The 17,915-nt window shown below is 39.3% G+C and overlaps 4 protein-coding genes and 1 pseudogene across 6 annotated transcripts; 3 read left to right on the top strand and 2 right to left on the bottom strand.

Annotated features, from left to right (window-relative positions):
- Positions 1-349: 349 nt before the first annotated feature.
- Positions 350-1,921, top strand: LOC143895633 (betaine-homocysteine S-methyltransferase-like). The gene has a single exon (XM_077402943.1). It carries the CDS (start codon positions 792-794, stop codon positions 1,743-1,745), a length of 954 nt encoding a protein of 317 aa, XP_077259069.1. The 5' UTR covers positions 350-791; the 3' UTR covers positions 1,746-1,921.
- Positions 1,901-6,014, bottom strand: LOC143895632 (uncharacterized). Of its 2 annotated transcripts, XM_077402942.1 has the most exons (9): positions 5,326-6,014; positions 4,934-5,107; positions 4,547-4,802; positions 4,085-4,189; positions 3,816-4,000; positions 2,905-2,970; positions 2,526-2,670; positions 2,261-2,438; positions 1,901-2,140 (listed from the first exon to the last, which is right to left on the bottom strand). In XM_077402942.1, the coding sequence occupies exons 1-9, from the start codon at positions 5,404-5,406 to the stop codon at positions 2,011-2,013; spliced, it is 1,320 nt and encodes a 439-aa protein (XP_077259068.1). In that variant the 5' UTR covers positions 5,407-6,014; the 3' UTR covers positions 1,901-2,010. The 2 variants fall into 2 exon arrangements, with proteins under 2 accessions (XP_077259068.1, XP_077259067.1); XM_077402941.1 differs by having other exon boundaries at positions 2,261-2,670; positions 5,326-5,673.
- A 1,092-nt stretch (positions 6,015-7,106) lies between these two features.
- On the top strand, positions 7,107-8,772 carry Pomp (proteasome maturation protein). Its single transcript, XM_077402502.1, has 5 exons — positions 7,107-7,271; positions 7,618-7,718; positions 8,116-8,176; positions 8,250-8,425; positions 8,516-8,772. Exons 1-5 carry the CDS (start codon positions 7,269-7,271, stop codon positions 8,601-8,603), a joined length of 429 nt encoding a protein of 142 aa, XP_077258628.1. The 5' UTR covers positions 7,107-7,268; the 3' UTR covers positions 8,604-8,772.
- A 148-nt stretch (positions 8,773-8,920) lies between these two features.
- LOC143895428 (betaine-homocysteine S-methyltransferase pseudogene) lies at positions 8,921-12,441 on the top strand (annotated as a pseudogene). Its single transcript, XR_013256327.1, has 3 exons — positions 8,921-11,817; positions 11,981-12,250; positions 12,347-12,441. The product of XR_013256327.1 is annotated as a betaine-homocysteine S-methyltransferase pseudogene (transcript).
- On the bottom strand, positions 11,949-17,869 carry Leurs (Leucyl-tRNA synthetase). The gene is made up of 16 exons (XM_077402496.1): positions 17,491-17,869; positions 17,025-17,234; positions 16,678-16,881; positions 16,434-16,595; positions 16,123-16,361; positions 15,814-16,039; positions 15,523-15,741; positions 14,959-15,412; positions 14,746-14,884; positions 14,395-14,665; positions 13,606-13,853; positions 13,294-13,525; positions 12,944-13,198; positions 12,653-12,868; positions 12,315-12,540; positions 11,949-12,186 (listed from the first exon to the last, which is right to left on the bottom strand). The coding sequence occupies exons 1-16, from the start codon at positions 17,491-17,493 to the stop codon at positions 11,972-11,974; spliced, it is 3,519 nt and encodes a 1,172-aa protein (XP_077258622.1). The 5' UTR covers positions 17,494-17,869; the 3' UTR covers positions 11,949-11,971.
- Between the last annotated feature and the right edge of the window lie 46 nt (positions 17,870-17,915).

The following is a 17,915-nucleotide window of genomic DNA, read 5'->3' as shown; positions in this document are numbered from 1 at the left end:
ATATATATATATATATATATATATATATATATGCCATTTTAATATTAATCGTTGCATAGTCGCTCATCACGTACTGATTAGCACGTTCCGGGAGCAATCGTGATTCATCACGATAATAATGATCACGACTACGGGGGAAATAGTCGATAAACGCCCTTAGATAAAGATTATTAGCTTTCTTCAGCGATGAGGATGCCGCGGACTATGCTCAAAATACGTCATCTCGTTAACTTTGCGTTAACGTTGTCTCGTGAGGTCAAACGGTCACGTCGAAAGATATAAACGTTTACTCGAACATACTGGCCAGACGATGTTCTATCAATACTTGGCTGTTTTCGTCTTTCACGGGGTACGTGGTACGTGATAATAAAGTGGCGACGTTGTATCGCAGCGGTCAGATAATGCTGCGCAGATATGGTGATCTCTACGACTCATGCGCACGGCGCAATCCGGAAGAAGCGACTATTTAGTCGCGTCACGACGACACGCACTTTGATGATGATGAACAACTATATCTAAATGTGAATACGCGATAACGCCGATAACGATAAAAGTTATCCCTGCAGACAGTTATCTCCGCGAAGAGCGTGTACAAGGTCCGCCGCGTTGAACCGTTGAACCAGCTTCTTCTAGTATCATATGGAGCACCGTAAGCACGCGAGATGCAACGTGTACATTTGATGTATTCCGCGCAGTAAACGTTTTGTGTCGTTATGACAACGGTGTAGTGGGCTTGTCGTACACGGGGCTTCAAGAACGTAACGTTCTAAAAAACGAGAAAAAGAAATATCATGTCGAAGATAAAAGTGCTAGATGGTGGTTTTTCCACGCAACTGTCCACCCACGTGGGTGAGAAGATCGATGGTGATCCTTTGTGGACCGCACGTTTCCTCATAACCGAACCGAAGGCTGTCTTCGCTACTCATATGGATTTCTTACGTGCCGGTGCCGATATTATAGAGACCAACACGTATCAAGCAACCATCGACGGTTTTGTAAAATATCTGGGCATCACGGAGGAAGAGAGTCTCGAGATCATCCGTAAAGCTGTCGCGTATGCTAAAGATGCCGTGAACGCTTACAGTAAAGAAATAGAGGATAATGAAAACGTGAGGAACCGAAAGCCATTGATCGCTGGCGCTTGCGGTCCTTACGGCGCCTGCTTGCACGATGGCTCAGAATATACTGGTTCGTACTGTGCTCGTGTATCGCGAGAATTTTTGATCGACTGGCATAGGCCTCGCGTACGCGCATTGCTGGAGAAAGGTGTTGATCTATTGGCGATAGAAACGATACCTTGCGTCCGCGAGGCGGAGGCTGTAATCGATCTACTCAAGGAATTCCCGAATACGCAGGCATGGCTAACATTCTCCTGTAGAGACGATGGAAAGAGCTTGGCAGACGGCAGCGCGTTTCAAGAGATTGCCGTGAGATGTTACAAAAATGCCCTGCCTGGACAAATATTAGCGATCGGCGTTAATTGTATTGCTCCACACGTCGTTACCACCCTGCTGCAAGGTATCAATAAAGGCAAATCAAACGATCTTATACCATTGGTGGTATACCCTAATAGCGGAGAAAAATATATAGTAACTGAAGGATGGACGAAGGAAGGAGAAGCTCCCTCTTTGCACGAATTCATTGACGAGTGGCTGGATCTTGGCGTTCGTTACATCGGTGGATGTTGTAGGACATACGCGACGGATGTCAAACGAATAAGATCTAAAGTAGACCAACGCGGCTAACGTAGACATGTATTTGCAACGTTAATAACCGTTGAGAGGCGGACTTGAAAAATTTTTATAATAATATGATTTTATACGTATATATTAAATGCTTCCACAAACGCAAAATATATATTATAAACACATAAAACATGCGTAGATGAATAATGCATCCAACGTTTATTTCTATCTCTGACGAAATATGTATATATGACGGGCATGTATATGCACTCCAATATGCACTACACTAATCGTGTTTAAAATAATATCGATTTGATAGAAGCAATTATAGTTTTGGATCTATTTCATCTGTAATTCTGATGGAATATGGCACGTCATGTATCGTTGTATTACTATGAAAATGACCACGTCGTTGAATGACATCTTTAACTAAATTCTTCTTGTGCGTCATCCATCTAAAATGAAAGCCAGAGGGAATAGTACAAGACGCGTTCTATTACGTATCAAGTCAATCGATACGTAGAAAAACGCTGAGAATGTGACTGAACGTATATGTTTGATATAATTTATCGTACTTTCGATTTAAGAGAAACTCATTGAATAACTGTTTCTTAGTTGGGTATTTTGAGTCCATAAACAGTTTCACACGCCCCCAGATATTGGCACGATTGTGCTCGAACAACCAATAACGCGGGATGAGAAAACATCGTACTGGTGTACGCGCTACAATTCTTCGATGAAGCATTTTCTCGCCTACGTGATTAAACATTGACTTTAACATCTCACAATGCATGAAGTAGTCAAATAATATGAAAGTAGTGACTAATATGTGTTTCTCACCTAAACCGAAACATGCACCCCGGGAGAAAATGCATATTTGCATGAATATGGTACGAACATCCGTCGGATAATGTACGTGAGATGTAACAGACGGTTCTCGCATTAATATCGCCGCAATATCGGTACGTTTGTGCCACCCTTTAACCTTAATTTTGCAATATTTATTAATACACACGCAACGCTATCACGTGTCCAAACGTATACTGACAACGAAAATCAACGTTATCTATACGCATAACCGCGTTATTCCGCTTCAATGAGTTTTACAGGCATCAAGCAAACCTCAATACGTTACTTACACACGTGACTAGATATTTTAGAGCGTAATAACGTTTCGCGACGAGAATAGTAAAAATAAGACGGACTGTCCAATACTCACAACGTCCAAAAGTGTGGCGGTAACGATGCTTGATCGATCGACTTGGTCTTGCGTTTCAACGGGTCTCTGTAATAATAAATGAACGTGATAAGCGCACACATTCTCTTTGTTATAAATGTTTATAATCAGCAGACAATGTGAGATATCAAAATGTTTGCAACAACGATTTAAAAAGTTGTCCTGATTATGTGCACGCATTATAATTAGCAATAATTCAATTCAATTCAAACAAGTTACTGTTACATATGATAAACAAAACTTTTTATGCATTTTTGTGCGAGAAGTGCAAACTATGTTCGTCGTATTAAACGTATATTAACGCAGAACGCAGTTATTTAAAACATTTTCTTAATATTAAAACGTGATGAGCCCGCGGCGCGTACGCGAATGCCGTGGCGTGCGTATGGTATATCTATCGAAAAAGGTGCAAACGCAAAGCATTACGTGATGTCGTAATAGATGTAAAGAAAGAGCTTAAGTTTTTATCAAGACCAAAAAAAAACAGTATATATAAGAGAATAAAGTTTTCTTTTCTTAAATCGTACTGGAATGGCGTTGTCAAGTGGCGTCGATTCAAGCTCGACAGCGTCCGCACGCTGTCTCGACACTCTTCGTGCGTGTTTTTGTGAACCAAAATTTTCGGAATCGTATAGTTCGTATTGTGTTCCATGATAAGAAGAACGTTCGCGAACGAGCATATGCTCAATAAGGCAACATTTCCCACTCAAAATAAAATGCACGTAGTTCACCATGCCTCTTCCATCGCCTAATAAAACCTTTCAACGTACGTCGTTAGTATTTTTGTATACTTTTTTATCAGACTTGTGTCTTACTTCTGAGAACGCCTTGAGACGGTTGAACAATATTGAAATCTTATCATAAGATGCGTCGTGCACCGCCAGGTCATTTACCTCATTAGGCTTAAAGTCCTTCAGTTTACTCAGAATGCAACACTCTCGTACCGTCTCTTCATCCCACAACTTGAAATAATTAAAATGAACTAACGCATCGCGGAGAATGTCCCACTTCTTCGTCAAACTATCACGCAATATGCTATCGAAATCGTCCCGAGTAATTAGAAGCAAGTCGATCGATGCTAAATGGTATTCGTAAATGAGAAATGGTATAACGTTTGATGAAAGATATATATATTGTGTTGCCATACGTCATTTCTACAAACTTTTTGTGATTATCGTTGATGTTCTCGACACCGTGTGCAATAACGCAACTTCGCCAAACATGTCACCCGCATGCATGATTCCCATATCTACAACTTCCTCATTACCTATAACGGAAAATATACCTTACAGAACTATAAGCTACCACGTGACTTTTCTTTGGAAATGATCCTCGTCACACAGACATATAACGTACCTTGAAAAATTAAGGTTGTAAAAAAAAATAACGACGATGTAACGTAACACGAAGAAAAGATTAACGTGTGGTATTCATCGGACGTTATCTAACGTAAATGGAAAATGTGGATACATCTCGTATCTCTGTTCCATGTACAAAAAACAGCGAATGTTTTCCATATGTAATATTACAAAACGTCGCTTTCCACGTTCCAAGAGCGTTCCACACGATAATCTTTTCGTGTCCAAGCGTGCATGAAACTTTGTGCTAGAGTCGTCCTCCTCACCTGTTACGTCATTGATCGCTACTTTTGACAGCGTGACTTCACCCGTTATAATAAAATAAAGATTTTCCGCTCTACGACTCTGACGAACGATCATTCGATCAGCCGGTAAATATTGATAAATACACACAGTCGCCAGCTTTTCTTTCAAGTCCTCCGGATGCTTTGCGAATGCGTGAAATTTTGTTATAAGGTCATATATGTACGCTTTGTCAGCAGAAGATCTTTCAGATGGTCTCACTAACAATATCGATCGATCCTTAAATCAAGCACAGTACGTCTTTTACGCATTACAATACTATAAATCTTTTTCGTTCCATCCTACTTTCTTCTATATCTACTTTTGGCGCAGGTTAGGTTCACTGAGCACTTGGTCGACGTTACGAATACCTTTAATGTGAGCAACTTTTTTTCTATTTTGTGCCTCTGCTGAGCCATTTTAATATTAATCGTCACGTCGTCGCTAATTTCCTCGATTCGTGGTTCCTCTGTTATCCACGCCATATACTCGACAACGCGCCGCACAGCCGACCGAAACAAATAACGACCTTTTAATCTATCAGGCTAAATAAAAATACGTATGTATATCTTTGTCTTTGTCTCTTGTTCTCTCTGTCTCCATTTTTTTATTTTAATACGTTTAAAAATTAATTTATAATATATAATGATAACGAATTCTATATCTCTTAAATAAGGCTATTTTTCTCGAAATATATTATATTATAACGTTATATGAGATCGTTCTTCGAAACGTCATCCCACGAATTATTTTTTCTTCTTACCCTAATCAGAGTCTTCCTAGGCAATAATTTATATGCGAGCGACTGACGCAAAGAACTTCTTCTTGCCTTGTACAGAGACATATCTCAGGATAGAAAAATATGAAATTTTATTTTGTCTACAAATTTTATCACTGATTTTTTTATTATTACAAGTACGCGAGGTACCAAAAAATGTCGCAAAATCGCAAATGGTCGCAAGTCGCAAGACGCAAACTGACGTTGGGTGAGTGAATTGTTTGATCGATCGCTAAAATCAGGAGCTTCACGCCACGCTCCACTGCTCCAACCTCCAACGCCTCCAACCTCCAACCTTCAACTTGCATGGAGGAGAGCAGATAAAATTCAAAAAACGTCGCCGCCGGCCGCTCGATGGCGTTCGTAAGCAATGGTCGCGTTCAGCAGACCAAGCCGTTCAGTAGCAGTCGAACGTGCGTGGCTCTTACTTTTAGAACCAACCAATCAACGCGGAGTGTTGATAAGACGAACTCAACAGTTGTGTCTGCTGAACGCGGCAATCTTCGTTGAGAAAATGACAAAATATGGTGGAACCAATAAGATTTTCCTATGTCTCTCTAAACCGTCTTCGACCTATGAATACCGCGGCCTAGAAGAAGGCGCGCGTAAAGCGGGGAGCACACACCTGCACAACGCATACGGCGTAACCATAAAAAAATTGCGTGGTCTATTTCCTTATGCACATGTGTATAAACCAATCAATTTTCTTATGCTTACGCCGTATGCGTTGTGCAGAAGTGTGTACTCCCGGCTTAAACCTCAAATTTTGAGGTTATTTTAGCCAATAACCGCCAGTAAACGCCATGTTACTAGCGCCAGTTTGTATCAAATGTTTAAGGTCACGCCAGACAAACTTGCATAGGTGCATAACCATATGCATAAAGAAACGGCGAGGCCTATTTCTTTATGCACATGCATATGGACCACGCAATTCTTTTAAGGCTGATTTAAGAACAATCGACTGTGGTTGGTCACGTTCTTAAAGATTACGGCTTAAATCAACGGTTACGGCCTTTATAAATCAGCCTTTATGCTTATGTTTATAAACTTATGCAAGTTTGTGTGGATATAGCTTAAAGCGGGAAGCACACACTTCTGCACAACGCATACGGCGTAAGCATAAGAAAATTGCGTGGTCTATTTCCTTAAGGCCATTGCACGTAACAAAGTCATACGCGTAAGGCCGTAAGAAAATAGACCACGCACAGTCGCGTATTCTCCTTGAGCTCGAAGAATACGCGACTGTGCGTGGTCTATTTTCTTACGGCCTTACGCGTATGACTAATGCTAGGTCTACACGGCGAGTCGTAAAGTCGTGAGTCGTAAGACGTGACCACGCACAGTCGATTATTCTCCTCAAATTTGATTGTGCGTGGTCACGTCTTACGACTCACGACTTTACGACTCGCCGTGTAAACCTAGCATAAAACTTTGTTACGTGCAATAATCTTGAAGGTGAACGTTTATGGACAGTGAAAAGCAGCAGCAGATCGTACTACGTGGCTGCAAAATCGAGAAGTTCTCGAGTTTCTAGAACTTCTCTATTTTGTAGCCACGCAGTAAGATCTGCTGCTGCTTTTCACTGCCCATAAACGTTCACCTTAAGGTTGCAGTCCACTTGACGCAACAAATGCTTCAAAGTATTCTTTGCGTGGTCACGTAGTAAACGTCTTTGTTCCGATTGGTCAATCAAACGTTTTGAACTATTTGTAGCGTCAAGTGGACCGCAGCCTAAAAAACGTGGCCTTAAGTTTCGTCCAGATTTCGTGAGTTTTCGAACGCCGTGACACGACAAGATTCTTAACCTTAACCTAACCTGATACCTGATTCTTACGTCTTCGTCTTGCAGTTTCTGTGGATTTCAGACGCATCGTTTTTTTCGGATCGTTTTCTTGGTGCGATTTCTATTGTGACTTCAAAACGATAAAATGGTAATAATTGACAGTGAGTGGCGTGTGTTGCAGGCAGTTTAATTATCAGTTTTAAAATTATTTCATACGCGTCATCATACGGACAGGTTATGTTAATACGGACAGTTGATTTTGGTTGTTTATTCTACTGTGGACTTTCGTGTATCGTAACGCGTTAATATCACGTACACGTAATATTGACACGTAAAAAGTACTAAAACGTCGTTGTACCTTGGTTTATAAAAATAGTTTACTGTGCAGTTTTCAAGCCACGTCTTATCTACTACTGTTCTGTGCGAAAAAGTATAAGAAACTGGACTCAACGCAAAAGATTTTATCTCTATTGCAATACGTGTTATAATTTTAGAGCTTCGGTTTGCCGTCAATCATACCCAAGCCTGCCGTACCCGAGCACGTCAACGTTAAAAGTGGAACCAACTATGACCTACCCAATCCTATGGTGTCAGGGTATGAAAATTTAATTAACGTTATTGGAAAAACCCAAGTTGTAGAAATTAACTAACGCTTTACCATCTTTCAGATACGGTAAATGTATCTGACGTGTATAGTTATATACGTTTACTGTCTAACGTCACATTGAGGATTTCGTTACGGTAACGCATACATAACGTCACGGGTACGTGTAAACCTTATTCTCTCGAAAATAACGTTGGACATTATCTAAATTTAGATGGTGAACGTATCTATATAATTTAGATACATTTATCGTATCCAAAGGATGGTATTGCCGTTGCAAAAACTTCTTTTATATATATAAATATTTGATATATAAATAAATAAATGTTTGATATAAAGTAATACAGTTCTTTTAAGGCAGTTTTTAGCGTTACGCTTGTTTGTTTAGTCTGTCAGCAGTCAGACAGAGCGTTGGTTATGCACATCCCTTGGAAGCTTCAGAGAGAAATGTAAGATTCCGTATGTATTCTATTAATATGGACACGTTTAAAACAGCAACGTGTACGTGCCGTTATGTTTTAGTATCAAAAGAATCAAGCGCGCATGAATATGATATTGCTCAAGAATACGCAAGGATTACACGCACCGTTGCGCATAGCGATGGAATTAAAAGCTACTGAGAAGATCGGAAGACTTCCATTTTTACCATCGTCCAACGTGATGCGAGATATTTTACTTGGACAGGATCAAGATATAGGGTATTTATAGCCTATATCTTATTCGTGATCATTCGTGCAGCGCACGCTGTATCCGACGATTTTTATTTGTCTATATATTATTGTTTATAGATTTGAAGATATCTTTAATACGCCCGAATTCAGGGAACAAATGGGACAGCCACATGCAGTCGTAGAAAATCACCTTGGAGTATTGTAAAGTTGAAGGTTGCAAAACGTTGGTCTTGATAAAAAATGAAAACTTTATATGGACTTAATAATAACTATTATCTACTAACGTAATTCTGTATACGTCTTACAAGTTAACGGTATTACACTTTTTCTTTCTGGTGGTATTTTAAAAATAAATGTCGATAGTGAAAAAATGACACATTTAACATTCATATACCCGCGAAAGTTAATATTGATATATTTAGTTGACACAAGAGCATTACGTTTAATATAAATATAAAAATATAAAAAAAATTGTCTTCGTAAAAACTAAAGTACGTTCGTAGGTTACGTCAAATCGTTTAGCTTCATTAAGGCTATTCTACAATTGCGTAAGCGTGGTCGTAAGTGGTTGTAAGAGTGTTGTACGGCGTGGTTGTAGAGCGGTACTGCGGTTGTAAAGCGTGTTGTGGAAGATGGTTGAACTTCATCTTTCACGACTACGCCAGATGTGAACGTAAGAGCCAACCAATCAGAGTGCTGTTACGCGTCATCACGCCGCGCGCTGCCATAATTGTTTTTGTCGAAACAGTAAATACACGTGATCCCGAACCGAAGACCGCTATATATAAAGATCTCAAGAGTCAAGTTATAACATTCTTTCTCGGCATCCGAAAGTATTCTTTTTTTCTATTGTAATGTTTTTGGTACGTGTTCATCATGGAATACGAGGAAAGTGCTCAGTACGAGGAAGATGAAACTTTTTTAAACTTATTATCGTGTAGAGAATTGATTGGGCTGGTGAGAAGCAACGAATTATTATGGAAAAAACGATGCATTTCACACAAAGATCAACAAATGAAAAGTTTGTGCTGGACGAGTATCGGAAGTGCCTTGACCTCTGTACTTTCCGCTGCACTCTGATTGGTTGCTGTAATTAAGTTTACAACGTATCGTTACTTTATTGTAGACTGAACCGTTGTACAACATTCACGACTACTACTACTCCTACTCCTACAACCTTACGCTTACGCAATTGTAGAATAGCCTTTATTGTTACGTCGAACTGGGGTCGATAGTGTGTATCTTGAACGGAGGTGAAACGTACAAAAGTGAGGAACGTCACTAAGCGTATCTACGCGCGTTTCGTTGTCGAAATCTAATAAAATCTGGTTACTCTTTTGTACGTTTCACCTCGTCTCAAGATACATACGCGCTGTATATATATGTACTGTTACGTTCTACGGAAAGTGTGTGTGGCCAGCTTTACACTTAATACAGAAAAGTTGACGCATATGGCTTTTAGCCAATCAACTTGCAACGTTTTTGTAAAAGCATACGTTGCGCATGTTTCTCTTAAGGCCCGTGCACGTAACAAAGTTTTAGTCATACGCGTAAGGTTGTAAGAAAATAGACCACGCACAGTCGCGTATTCTAATTCTCCTCGCGCTTGAAGAAACGAAATGACGTCAAGAGTCGAGGTGCCTGTCCATAGCAGTTGTTCAATGCTAGATACTGTATTTTCATTCGAACATCAGCTAGAAGCTTTACCATGCGACATTTTGTAAAGAAAACTTTTCAGAATGTTTTGAACCAACGCTATACATGTTTCACTTTTTTTTTTTTTTTCCAACACGGAAGCATGTTTTTTCTCTAAAAGCTGTATTGCGAATAACACTACATAGTATATATTATTTCCTACGTTGACGTTGAATATGAGAAACGTGTACAACGTTTATTAAACGTTATTTGATAATAAGCGATTACATAAAGAGATGGCGTTGCAGGTCTATTAAAATTATCTATTAACATTGTGTCAAGGACAGAGCACGCCCTTTGCGCTTTGCGGCCAAGAGTGTGGTTTTGTAACGCTGAACGCAGCACGCAGCCTTGTTGAAACGTGATATCAAGCTACGCAAGCGGATCTTCCGCGACCACTCGCTAACCTAACCTAACCTAACCTAACCTCTATCCGGTGTTAATAGTTAATATGTGCACGACTGTACAAATTTTGGACGGCGGCTTTTCCGGGCAGCTGTCGCGGCACGTGGGTGCGAAGATCGACGGAGACCCGCTGTGGACGGCGCGATTCCTCGCAACCAATCCCACTGCCGTGTACGCCACGCACTTGGACTTTTTGCGCGCCGGCGCCGACATTATCGAGACTAATACCTACCAAGCGTCTGTGCCTGGCTTGACAAAGTATCTGAACATAAGCGAATGCAAGAGTCTGGATTTGTTCGCCACGGCAGTGCACTTGGCTAAGAAAGCTGTGGACGCGTACGCCGAAAAAGAGAAACTCAGCGTCGAATGCAGACCTAAGGTCGCTGGCGCCTGTGGTCCTTATGGCGCTTATTTGCACAATGCGTCTGAATATACCGGCTCCTATGGAAAAACCGTGTCCCGACGAGAACTGATCGACTGGCACAGACCACGCGTTAAGGCGCTCGTGGACGCTGGTGTTGATCTGTTGGCTCTGGAAACTATACCCTGCCGCGAGGAAGCGGAAGCCTTACTGGAGTTATTGAAAGAGTATCCACACGCTCGTGCATGGCTCTCGTTTTCGTGCCGAGATGATCGGTTCATATCGGACGGCAGTCTATTCCAGGAAGTAGCGCTGCGTTGTTATCGCACTTTGCCGTCGCAAGTCGTCGCGGTTGGCGTCAACTGCATCGATCCGAGGCACGTGACTCCCTTACTACGAGGTATCAACACTATCAACGCGAGCGCATCGTCAAGGCAGACGCATCATCAAATTCCCTTGGTGGTGTATCCCAACAGAGGTGGCAGTTATTCCGCGGCCAACGAATGGACCGCGGTCCCAGATGATCATTCCCTGACGCTGCCTATATCGGAATGGTTGGATATCGGGGTTTCTTACATCGGCGGTTGCTGCAAGGTCTTTGCTGAAGACATTAAGACGATACGATCGGAAGTGAATCGATATCGAGCACGGAAAGCACGCCAGCAATGAGTAAACGCCTGAATGCAGGCATAGAGTCTCTTCGTGGTCTCTCTGCCCCTCGTGCCGATGCCAATAATCTCCGAATGCCTAAGATACAGTTTTTATAGATATCGATACGTAAACTGGTTAAAAACAAAGATATTTATCTTTTTTATTTTATCGCGTACTACTAAAGATGGGTGCCGTCTGTACAAACAGATTTGCAGAGAATGAGTTTGAAACGTGCAGTTAATGCAACATCTACTTCGTGTTGGAGTTACAGAAAACTTTTTCTCGGCACATGTAAATGTTGACAAACGTAAGCATATTTTTTTTATAAACAGAGATCGTTGCCATTTTATTAAATACATTCTAGATTTCTTAATATTTTTTTATTTCGTTCATAAATAAATGATTATACTGATACTCAATAATAAAATGTTTACGTGCTAGGATCAAAAATGTGTCGTTTATTATTCCAGAGATTTATCAATATATATTAAGGCGTCGCCTACTAGATAAGTTTTACCCGCTACGTTGACTTCGACGCTTTCTGTCTCTGTATTTACGTTAAATACAGAATCCCGTGGAAGTTGAGTTTTTCCTTTTAAAATGTTTCCCGCTACTGGTCTGCGTCTGGGTCCCAACGTTGGATCGTTATACCGATATAAGACGATCGAAGCGGGATCTGGACAAAGAAAATATACTTTTGGATAACAAAAATCATTACGGCGAACTTGCGTGTTACGTGTGTACGTAAGAACGTGTATAAGAAATACATAAACATTATATAAGAACGTATATTTCCTTGTTTACCTTTTATATGCTTGTTTTGTTTTGCAATATAGGACACAATATCTGCAGCCGTTACAGTCGAAATTTCCATGGACAGTTCAAGTAAATTGCTACAACTTTGAGGATTAATAATACATATTGAAACTATGGGCTTTGCAAAAAAGTTCATGTACGGTGCACCTGGACAACATTCTTCTTTCGTCTTTTCTGGAGCTTCATCCGTATATTTAATGACAATATCATGAAGCTGGATAAATAAATAAACATACAGTATAATACGTTAGAAAAAATATATAATATATATATATATATATATATACCTATATATATAAAACGAAAATTATACGGTATTTGCTTACGCCTAATGTATTTTTGAGATACTCCTTGTTGTTTTCAAGTACATCGAATTCGTTAAAATCAAGGGTCAAATTCAGTGCACTGAGACCAACGGTTTCCATCTTTTCCTTGACAAGCTGCACGAACGGCATTACCCTTTTCATATATTTTTTCAACTCAGCTTTTCCAGCAAACGCTGTAGAAAGCGCTTTATTGTCTGGTACGTTATTCTCATTTTTCTGTAATGTAGATAACGTGTTGATACGCAAAAAAAAAATTAATCATCGCATACTCGGTCAGTCGCTACAACTTACCGAGTACATTTCCCTAATCGTTGTAAGGATGATACTTTGCCAAGGAGGATAAGTCTTTGCTACCCAGATAATCCCTTGCGTAGGTTTCTCCATGTCGGTGAAATCATTCTTTGCTCTAGACTTTTTTGGCGTCATGTAATTTTTTAGAAGAATTCTGAATGTATGAGCAGCATCCATTAGATATTCAGACGATTTTATTAAACGTTCGTTTATTTCTCCTACCGCAGGCCATTTTGCATTTAATATACTGCCATCCTAATAAACCACCGTAGTTGATTAACATTTTCTATTTGTAGAAAGATTTATAGAAAATAATATCTATAAATATTTGCTTCACTGCCAAAACTTACTTTCTTAAGTAAGTCTCCCCATATATATTCGCAAACATGTGGACAAATGGGAGACAGAAGAATTATTTGAATCTCGATATACTTTTTAATTAGATCCAAATTAACCCGTGGACTTGTTTGTAAATATTTATCTCTAGCTGTTTGAAATTCGTAAAATCCTGTCCTTAATGCTTCTTTATAGAGCATTTTCGAATAGTTTTCACCAGTCTCTCGTATTTTCAAATTAATTTCGCTACATCAAGTAACGGTGTATCATTTCAGTTCTGTAATAATGGTTAAAAAAAAATAATAAAAAGGAAAAAATTGAAATACCTTTCAAATACTTTATCATGAAAATCTTGTACGCCAGTGTGGCAGGAGTGTTGCGTCATATTCGATATATCTTTGACCCATTCTATAAAATTATACAGTCTAAGAATTCCTGCATCGGCTGTACTTTCAATGAAATTAGCATCCTCTATCGAATCACCAGAATCAGCTAAACAGAGACGCATTCCATCAGCTGAGAATTTTTCTACAGCCTCGACAAGTGTTAAAAAGTTGCCCTCTGACTTGGACATCTGTGTTGAAACAATAAAAAAATTTCACGTAAGAAGACGATAATCACTCGTTACAAGCAAAGCTTAATAATAATCAACGTCAAAGGCCAACGTCGAGCATCGTTGGGTGTTGGTTGTTTTATTCAAGCGAGCGTACGTATTCATATTAAACGCCGTATGTTTCGACTTTATTCACACGCAGTCCGCGGTTAGCGGTGACGTCGTTGAAACATATAACTTTAAATCAAATTAAACAAGTCATGATCAAGTATGTATATAAAGAAAATGAACAAGATAAAATAACGTGTCAAACGCAATGGCAATATCGGACTCCGTGGTCAGTGGACTGTCAGCAGTATAAACGCGTAAGAAATAACATTTTTTCCCTGCATATTACAAGTCATAAAATAAACGTGTGCTACGTTTTTAACGGTTGTATGCGCGAAACTTCGAGTCCCACAACGTCATGATGTCAAGGTGATCAAAGTCCGCGTTACGAAAGGTGTCACACGATTGAACGTAAACGTTGATTTGATACAACGTTTGAATACGTTTATATTACCTTTGCTGAATTCAGAAGCAGATGACCATTTGCCCTTATTCCTCGTGGCCATAGCTCAGGCTGCGTTGGCCATATTGCTGTATGATTGTAGAGAAAATATGTAAGATGATTTTGTATTAGATCTTTTCCTGACACCCTCAAATCTACAGGATACCAATACTGAAATTCGTGCCTCATACGATCTACAACGACTTTGTCTATCGTTGTCTTAGGCCATTTAGCGTCTTTAAAGAAGATATAATCCCATACTTCTACGGTCATATCTGAAGCTCTAACAGAAACGGTTAGTGAAATATTAATAATCACAGATAAACACGACACGTATGTAACATCAACTTTAATCTTCGTTACTTTATTCCAAACTCATTAGGTCCGTCTGCTTTAAAAGTTCCTCCTTGTAACAAATGCGCTATTGTATAATAAGCCATGTAAATAGTAGAATCTGACAGAGATTCTATCAACCAACTTTCATCCCATGGCAATTTTGTGCCTAAAAATACGAGACGTAAAAAAACGCTTCGAAGCATAAATACGTCTATACTTATTTTGAGATAACTTGCGTACCGAGTCCATATGTTCTGGAGCATGCGTGTTCGTGTAACCACGCGAAGCAAGCAAGGAAATTTTTTCTAACTTCATCGTGAAAGGTATCGAGCGTTTTTAAAGCCTCAAGCGTTTCTTTCTTCCAGTTTTCTTCACCATAATCCAAATACCATTGATTACATAAAGCCACTACGCATTCATCATTTGATCTTGAAATAATAGTTTTTTCCGGTTCATAATAAATCACTGCTTCGCCACTGTTAACCATTTCTTTCTGAACCAGTTTCTTAATATTCTGTATCTTTTTGCCTTTATGTGGACCCACCAATAGTACGCCATCGTAAAATCCTTTCAAGTATGCTATCTCCTTTGCTTCTGCGAGTTTAACTTTGTCATTTTGGGACTGAATTTTTAACTGCTCATATAATGTTACTGCTAATAACGTGCCAAATTCTGGAACTTGGATGATTGGAATCTAGTATAATATTAAGTATATGTGAAAGCGTTCATGCGTCTTGCCGATCGCGTTGATCACAGTTAAGTACGTCACATTATATTATACATATACATATATAATCTACTTACTGGATTATATGGCATCACCATCTCGTCGGTAATTCCGTATTTTTCTCTAAGCGGCTGTTTCTTTTTTAGATCGACTAATGCGGCATAATCGTCAGGAGAATCACTAGGGACGGAAGTTACGATGCCAGTACCTTTGTCTTCTTTTATCGTTAACATAGGTAACGTATAAATCACCTTGTTAACGGTGAGAGGAGCTTCCAATTCCAGTCCTAATAAATCCTACAAACATTTTTTTATAAGAAGAGAAAAATTTCGAAAAAACCCAATGTTTCGTGAACAAACGAATGGTACTTTGCCCATGAACTTTCGAACGACATCTATCTTTCCCTCTTCTTTAAAGAAACCTTGATAGGACATATTCCTCGCCGCACGTCCCGTAGAAATATATACGTCCCCGCATGCTAACGTATACGCTATGTAGCTAATGTCTGGATGAACCCAACAGTTTGTTTGACCATACATTGTCTCCGGTTTTAAAGTTGCAGCTACGAGATAAACTGATTTATCGTCGAAACTCCTACAAAATAGTATATACTGCTTCGTTTACGACGTAAAAATCTACGCGAGTTTCAATAAAATAATATAATGTAAAAGCCGTACATGATTTTCTGAGGACGTAGAACTTTCATTTTGATCAATGTATATTCCTGTGGTCCAACACCTTCGCCAGAGGATCTATCATGATCCATACAAGGTTGGCCATCTTTTGGCGAATAAATAGTGTATCTCTTTCCGTACTTGATTTTGTTTCTAGATTTCAAATGATGAAACTGCCAGCGTATAAAAGAATCATAAAATGAGTTTGCATCTGTCGTAATAAACGTTCTTCGCCAATCCACCTAGAATATTTAAAATCAGCGTACGAAAACTTAAAAACGTATGCAACACGACGTACTATTTTTTTAGCTTACATGAAGACCGATAGATTTTAAGTCTTGCACAGCAAGTGGTGGGAAATATTCCAACCAATATGCAGCGTCGGCAAACTTTTTGATTTCCTCCGTTTGTAAGCCAAGGGTTTGCATAATTTGCCACTGATATTTAGCCGAACCAGCTTTGGCAACCGCCTTACTCTGAAATTAACATCACGCACGTTCGCGCTTAAAAATATTTGTTGTGACATAAAACGTAGACTTAGACGTCGTAGACGTTTACCTTTTTCCCCTTGCTCTTGTCCTTTGGGGCATCATTCTCTTTTTCCACCATTTCATGTTCTTCAGGAAACTTGGGTGGATAACCATATATTTCCATTTCTCTCGTCAATTTATCAGCACATGCTTTAATAGGCATACCCGTGCAATGAAAGCCAAAGGGAAAAAGCACTTTTTTCCCCAAGAGACGATTGTATCGAGTAGCAAACTGATGTATAAATATACAACGTTCGTAATATATCCATATGTACAAAACAACGGAGATCAACAGATAAATAGAAGAATAATATCGAGATATTAAAATGATGTGTTATATAAGAATATAAACGTGTAAAACCTTAAGATATATACCTCAGACTTTGATAATGAGAAAGTATGACCGAGATGGAGACGTCCATTCATATAAGGATATGGAAAAGTGGCAAAAAATTTTTCACCTGGTTTCTTCGTTAGGGTAGACGCATTCACTTCGTATGCCTTCGCAACTTCCCATTTCACTTGCATATTTCTCTCAATTTCCTGAAGGTATTTAACCTTAAAAGTTCCTTTCCTTTCCGTTGCCTATCAACACAAAACATTTTTTTTTTTAGCACGTGATGCAAAGGAATATACATCATTATAATAAATCGAATATATTAAACGGCCAGACAACATGTTTATTTCCACTGCAATCCACACGTGAAACGTATGGATTGTGCTGAAACCCGGTATTAGGCGGGTTTAAGATGCACAAAGGTGCTTTATGCAGATGTATATATATGTGTAAAACGCAAGCAAAAGCAGCAAAATTCATTGTCCGCGAATCATATGTACTTACCATTTTAATTACGTTTATTGCAAATAGCACGAACTATAAATATTGCGCGATGCAAATAGATGCAAACGTGCGCGCAAGCAAGGCACGTGGAACGTGAAAGTGAAACCGGTGGTGGAGTTCTGCCCCTTCCCTTGTTCCGCCTTCCGCCTGCGACCACGACCACATGTATGTATATATGTATGTATATACATACCATACAGAATAATGTATGCATGTCGCATGATGACGAAACATGTACAGGTATTGCAGTTCCGTACACTATTACAGTACATACATACATATACGTCCTAAAGAGAAGTCATTTATCGAACCACGTCACAAAATTTTTTATTTACAACGTTGAACGTACGTAATATAGTGAGGATATATAAATAACATAAACCTTTTAAATTTTAAAGTTTTTTTTCTCAAGTATATACTATATA

Source organism: Temnothorax americanus, unplaced genomic scaffold (assembly GCF_048541705.1).
Source record: "Temnothorax americanus isolate GAGA-0224 unplaced genomic scaffold, ASM4854170v1 Scaffold16, whole genome shotgun sequence".
Lineage (NCBI taxonomy): Eukaryota > Metazoa > Arthropoda > Insecta > Hymenoptera > Formicidae > Temnothorax > Temnothorax americanus.
Note: the sequence above shows the minus strand (reverse complement) of the source record. Positions and strands in the feature narration are given on the sequence as shown.

Excerpts from the sequence above, each read along its gene's own strand:
- Pomp (XM_077402502.1), top strand. Across the intron at positions 8,177-8,249 it reads TGGAAGCTTCAGAGAGAAAT|TATCAAAAGAATCAAGCGCG; the intron begins GTAAGATTCCGT and ends GTTATGTTTTAG. Across the intron at positions 8,426-8,515 it reads GGACAGGATCAAGATATAGG|ATTTGAAGATATCTTTAATA; the intron begins GTATTTATAGCC and ends TATTGTTTATAG.
- LOC143895632 (XM_077402941.1), bottom strand. The coding sequence starts at position 5,406 with ATGTCTCTGTACAAGGCAAGAAGAAGTTCTTTGCGTCAGTCGCTCGCA. Across the intron at positions 4,803-4,933 it reads AAAAGTTGCTCACATTAAAG|GATCGATCGATATTGTTAGT; the intron begins GTATTCGTAACG and ends GCTTGATTTAAG. Across the intron at positions 2,971-3,815 it reads AGGACTTTAAGCCTAATGAG|AGACCCGTTGAAACGCAAGA; the intron begins GTAAATGACCTG and ends TTATTATTACAG.
- LOC143895633 (XM_077402943.1), top strand. The coding sequence starts at position 792 with ATGTCGAAGATAAAAGTGCTAGATGGTGGTTTTTCCACGCAACTGTCC.
- Leurs (XM_077402496.1), bottom strand. Across the intron at positions 16,362-16,433 it reads TAAAATCTATCGGTCTTCAT|GTGGATTGGCGAAGAACGTT; the intron begins GTAAGCTAAAAA and ends TAAATATTCTAG. Across the intron at positions 14,666-14,745 it reads CCTAATGAGTTTGGAATAAA|AGCTTCAGATATGACCGTAG; the intron begins GTAACGAAGATT and ends CGTTTCTGTTAG.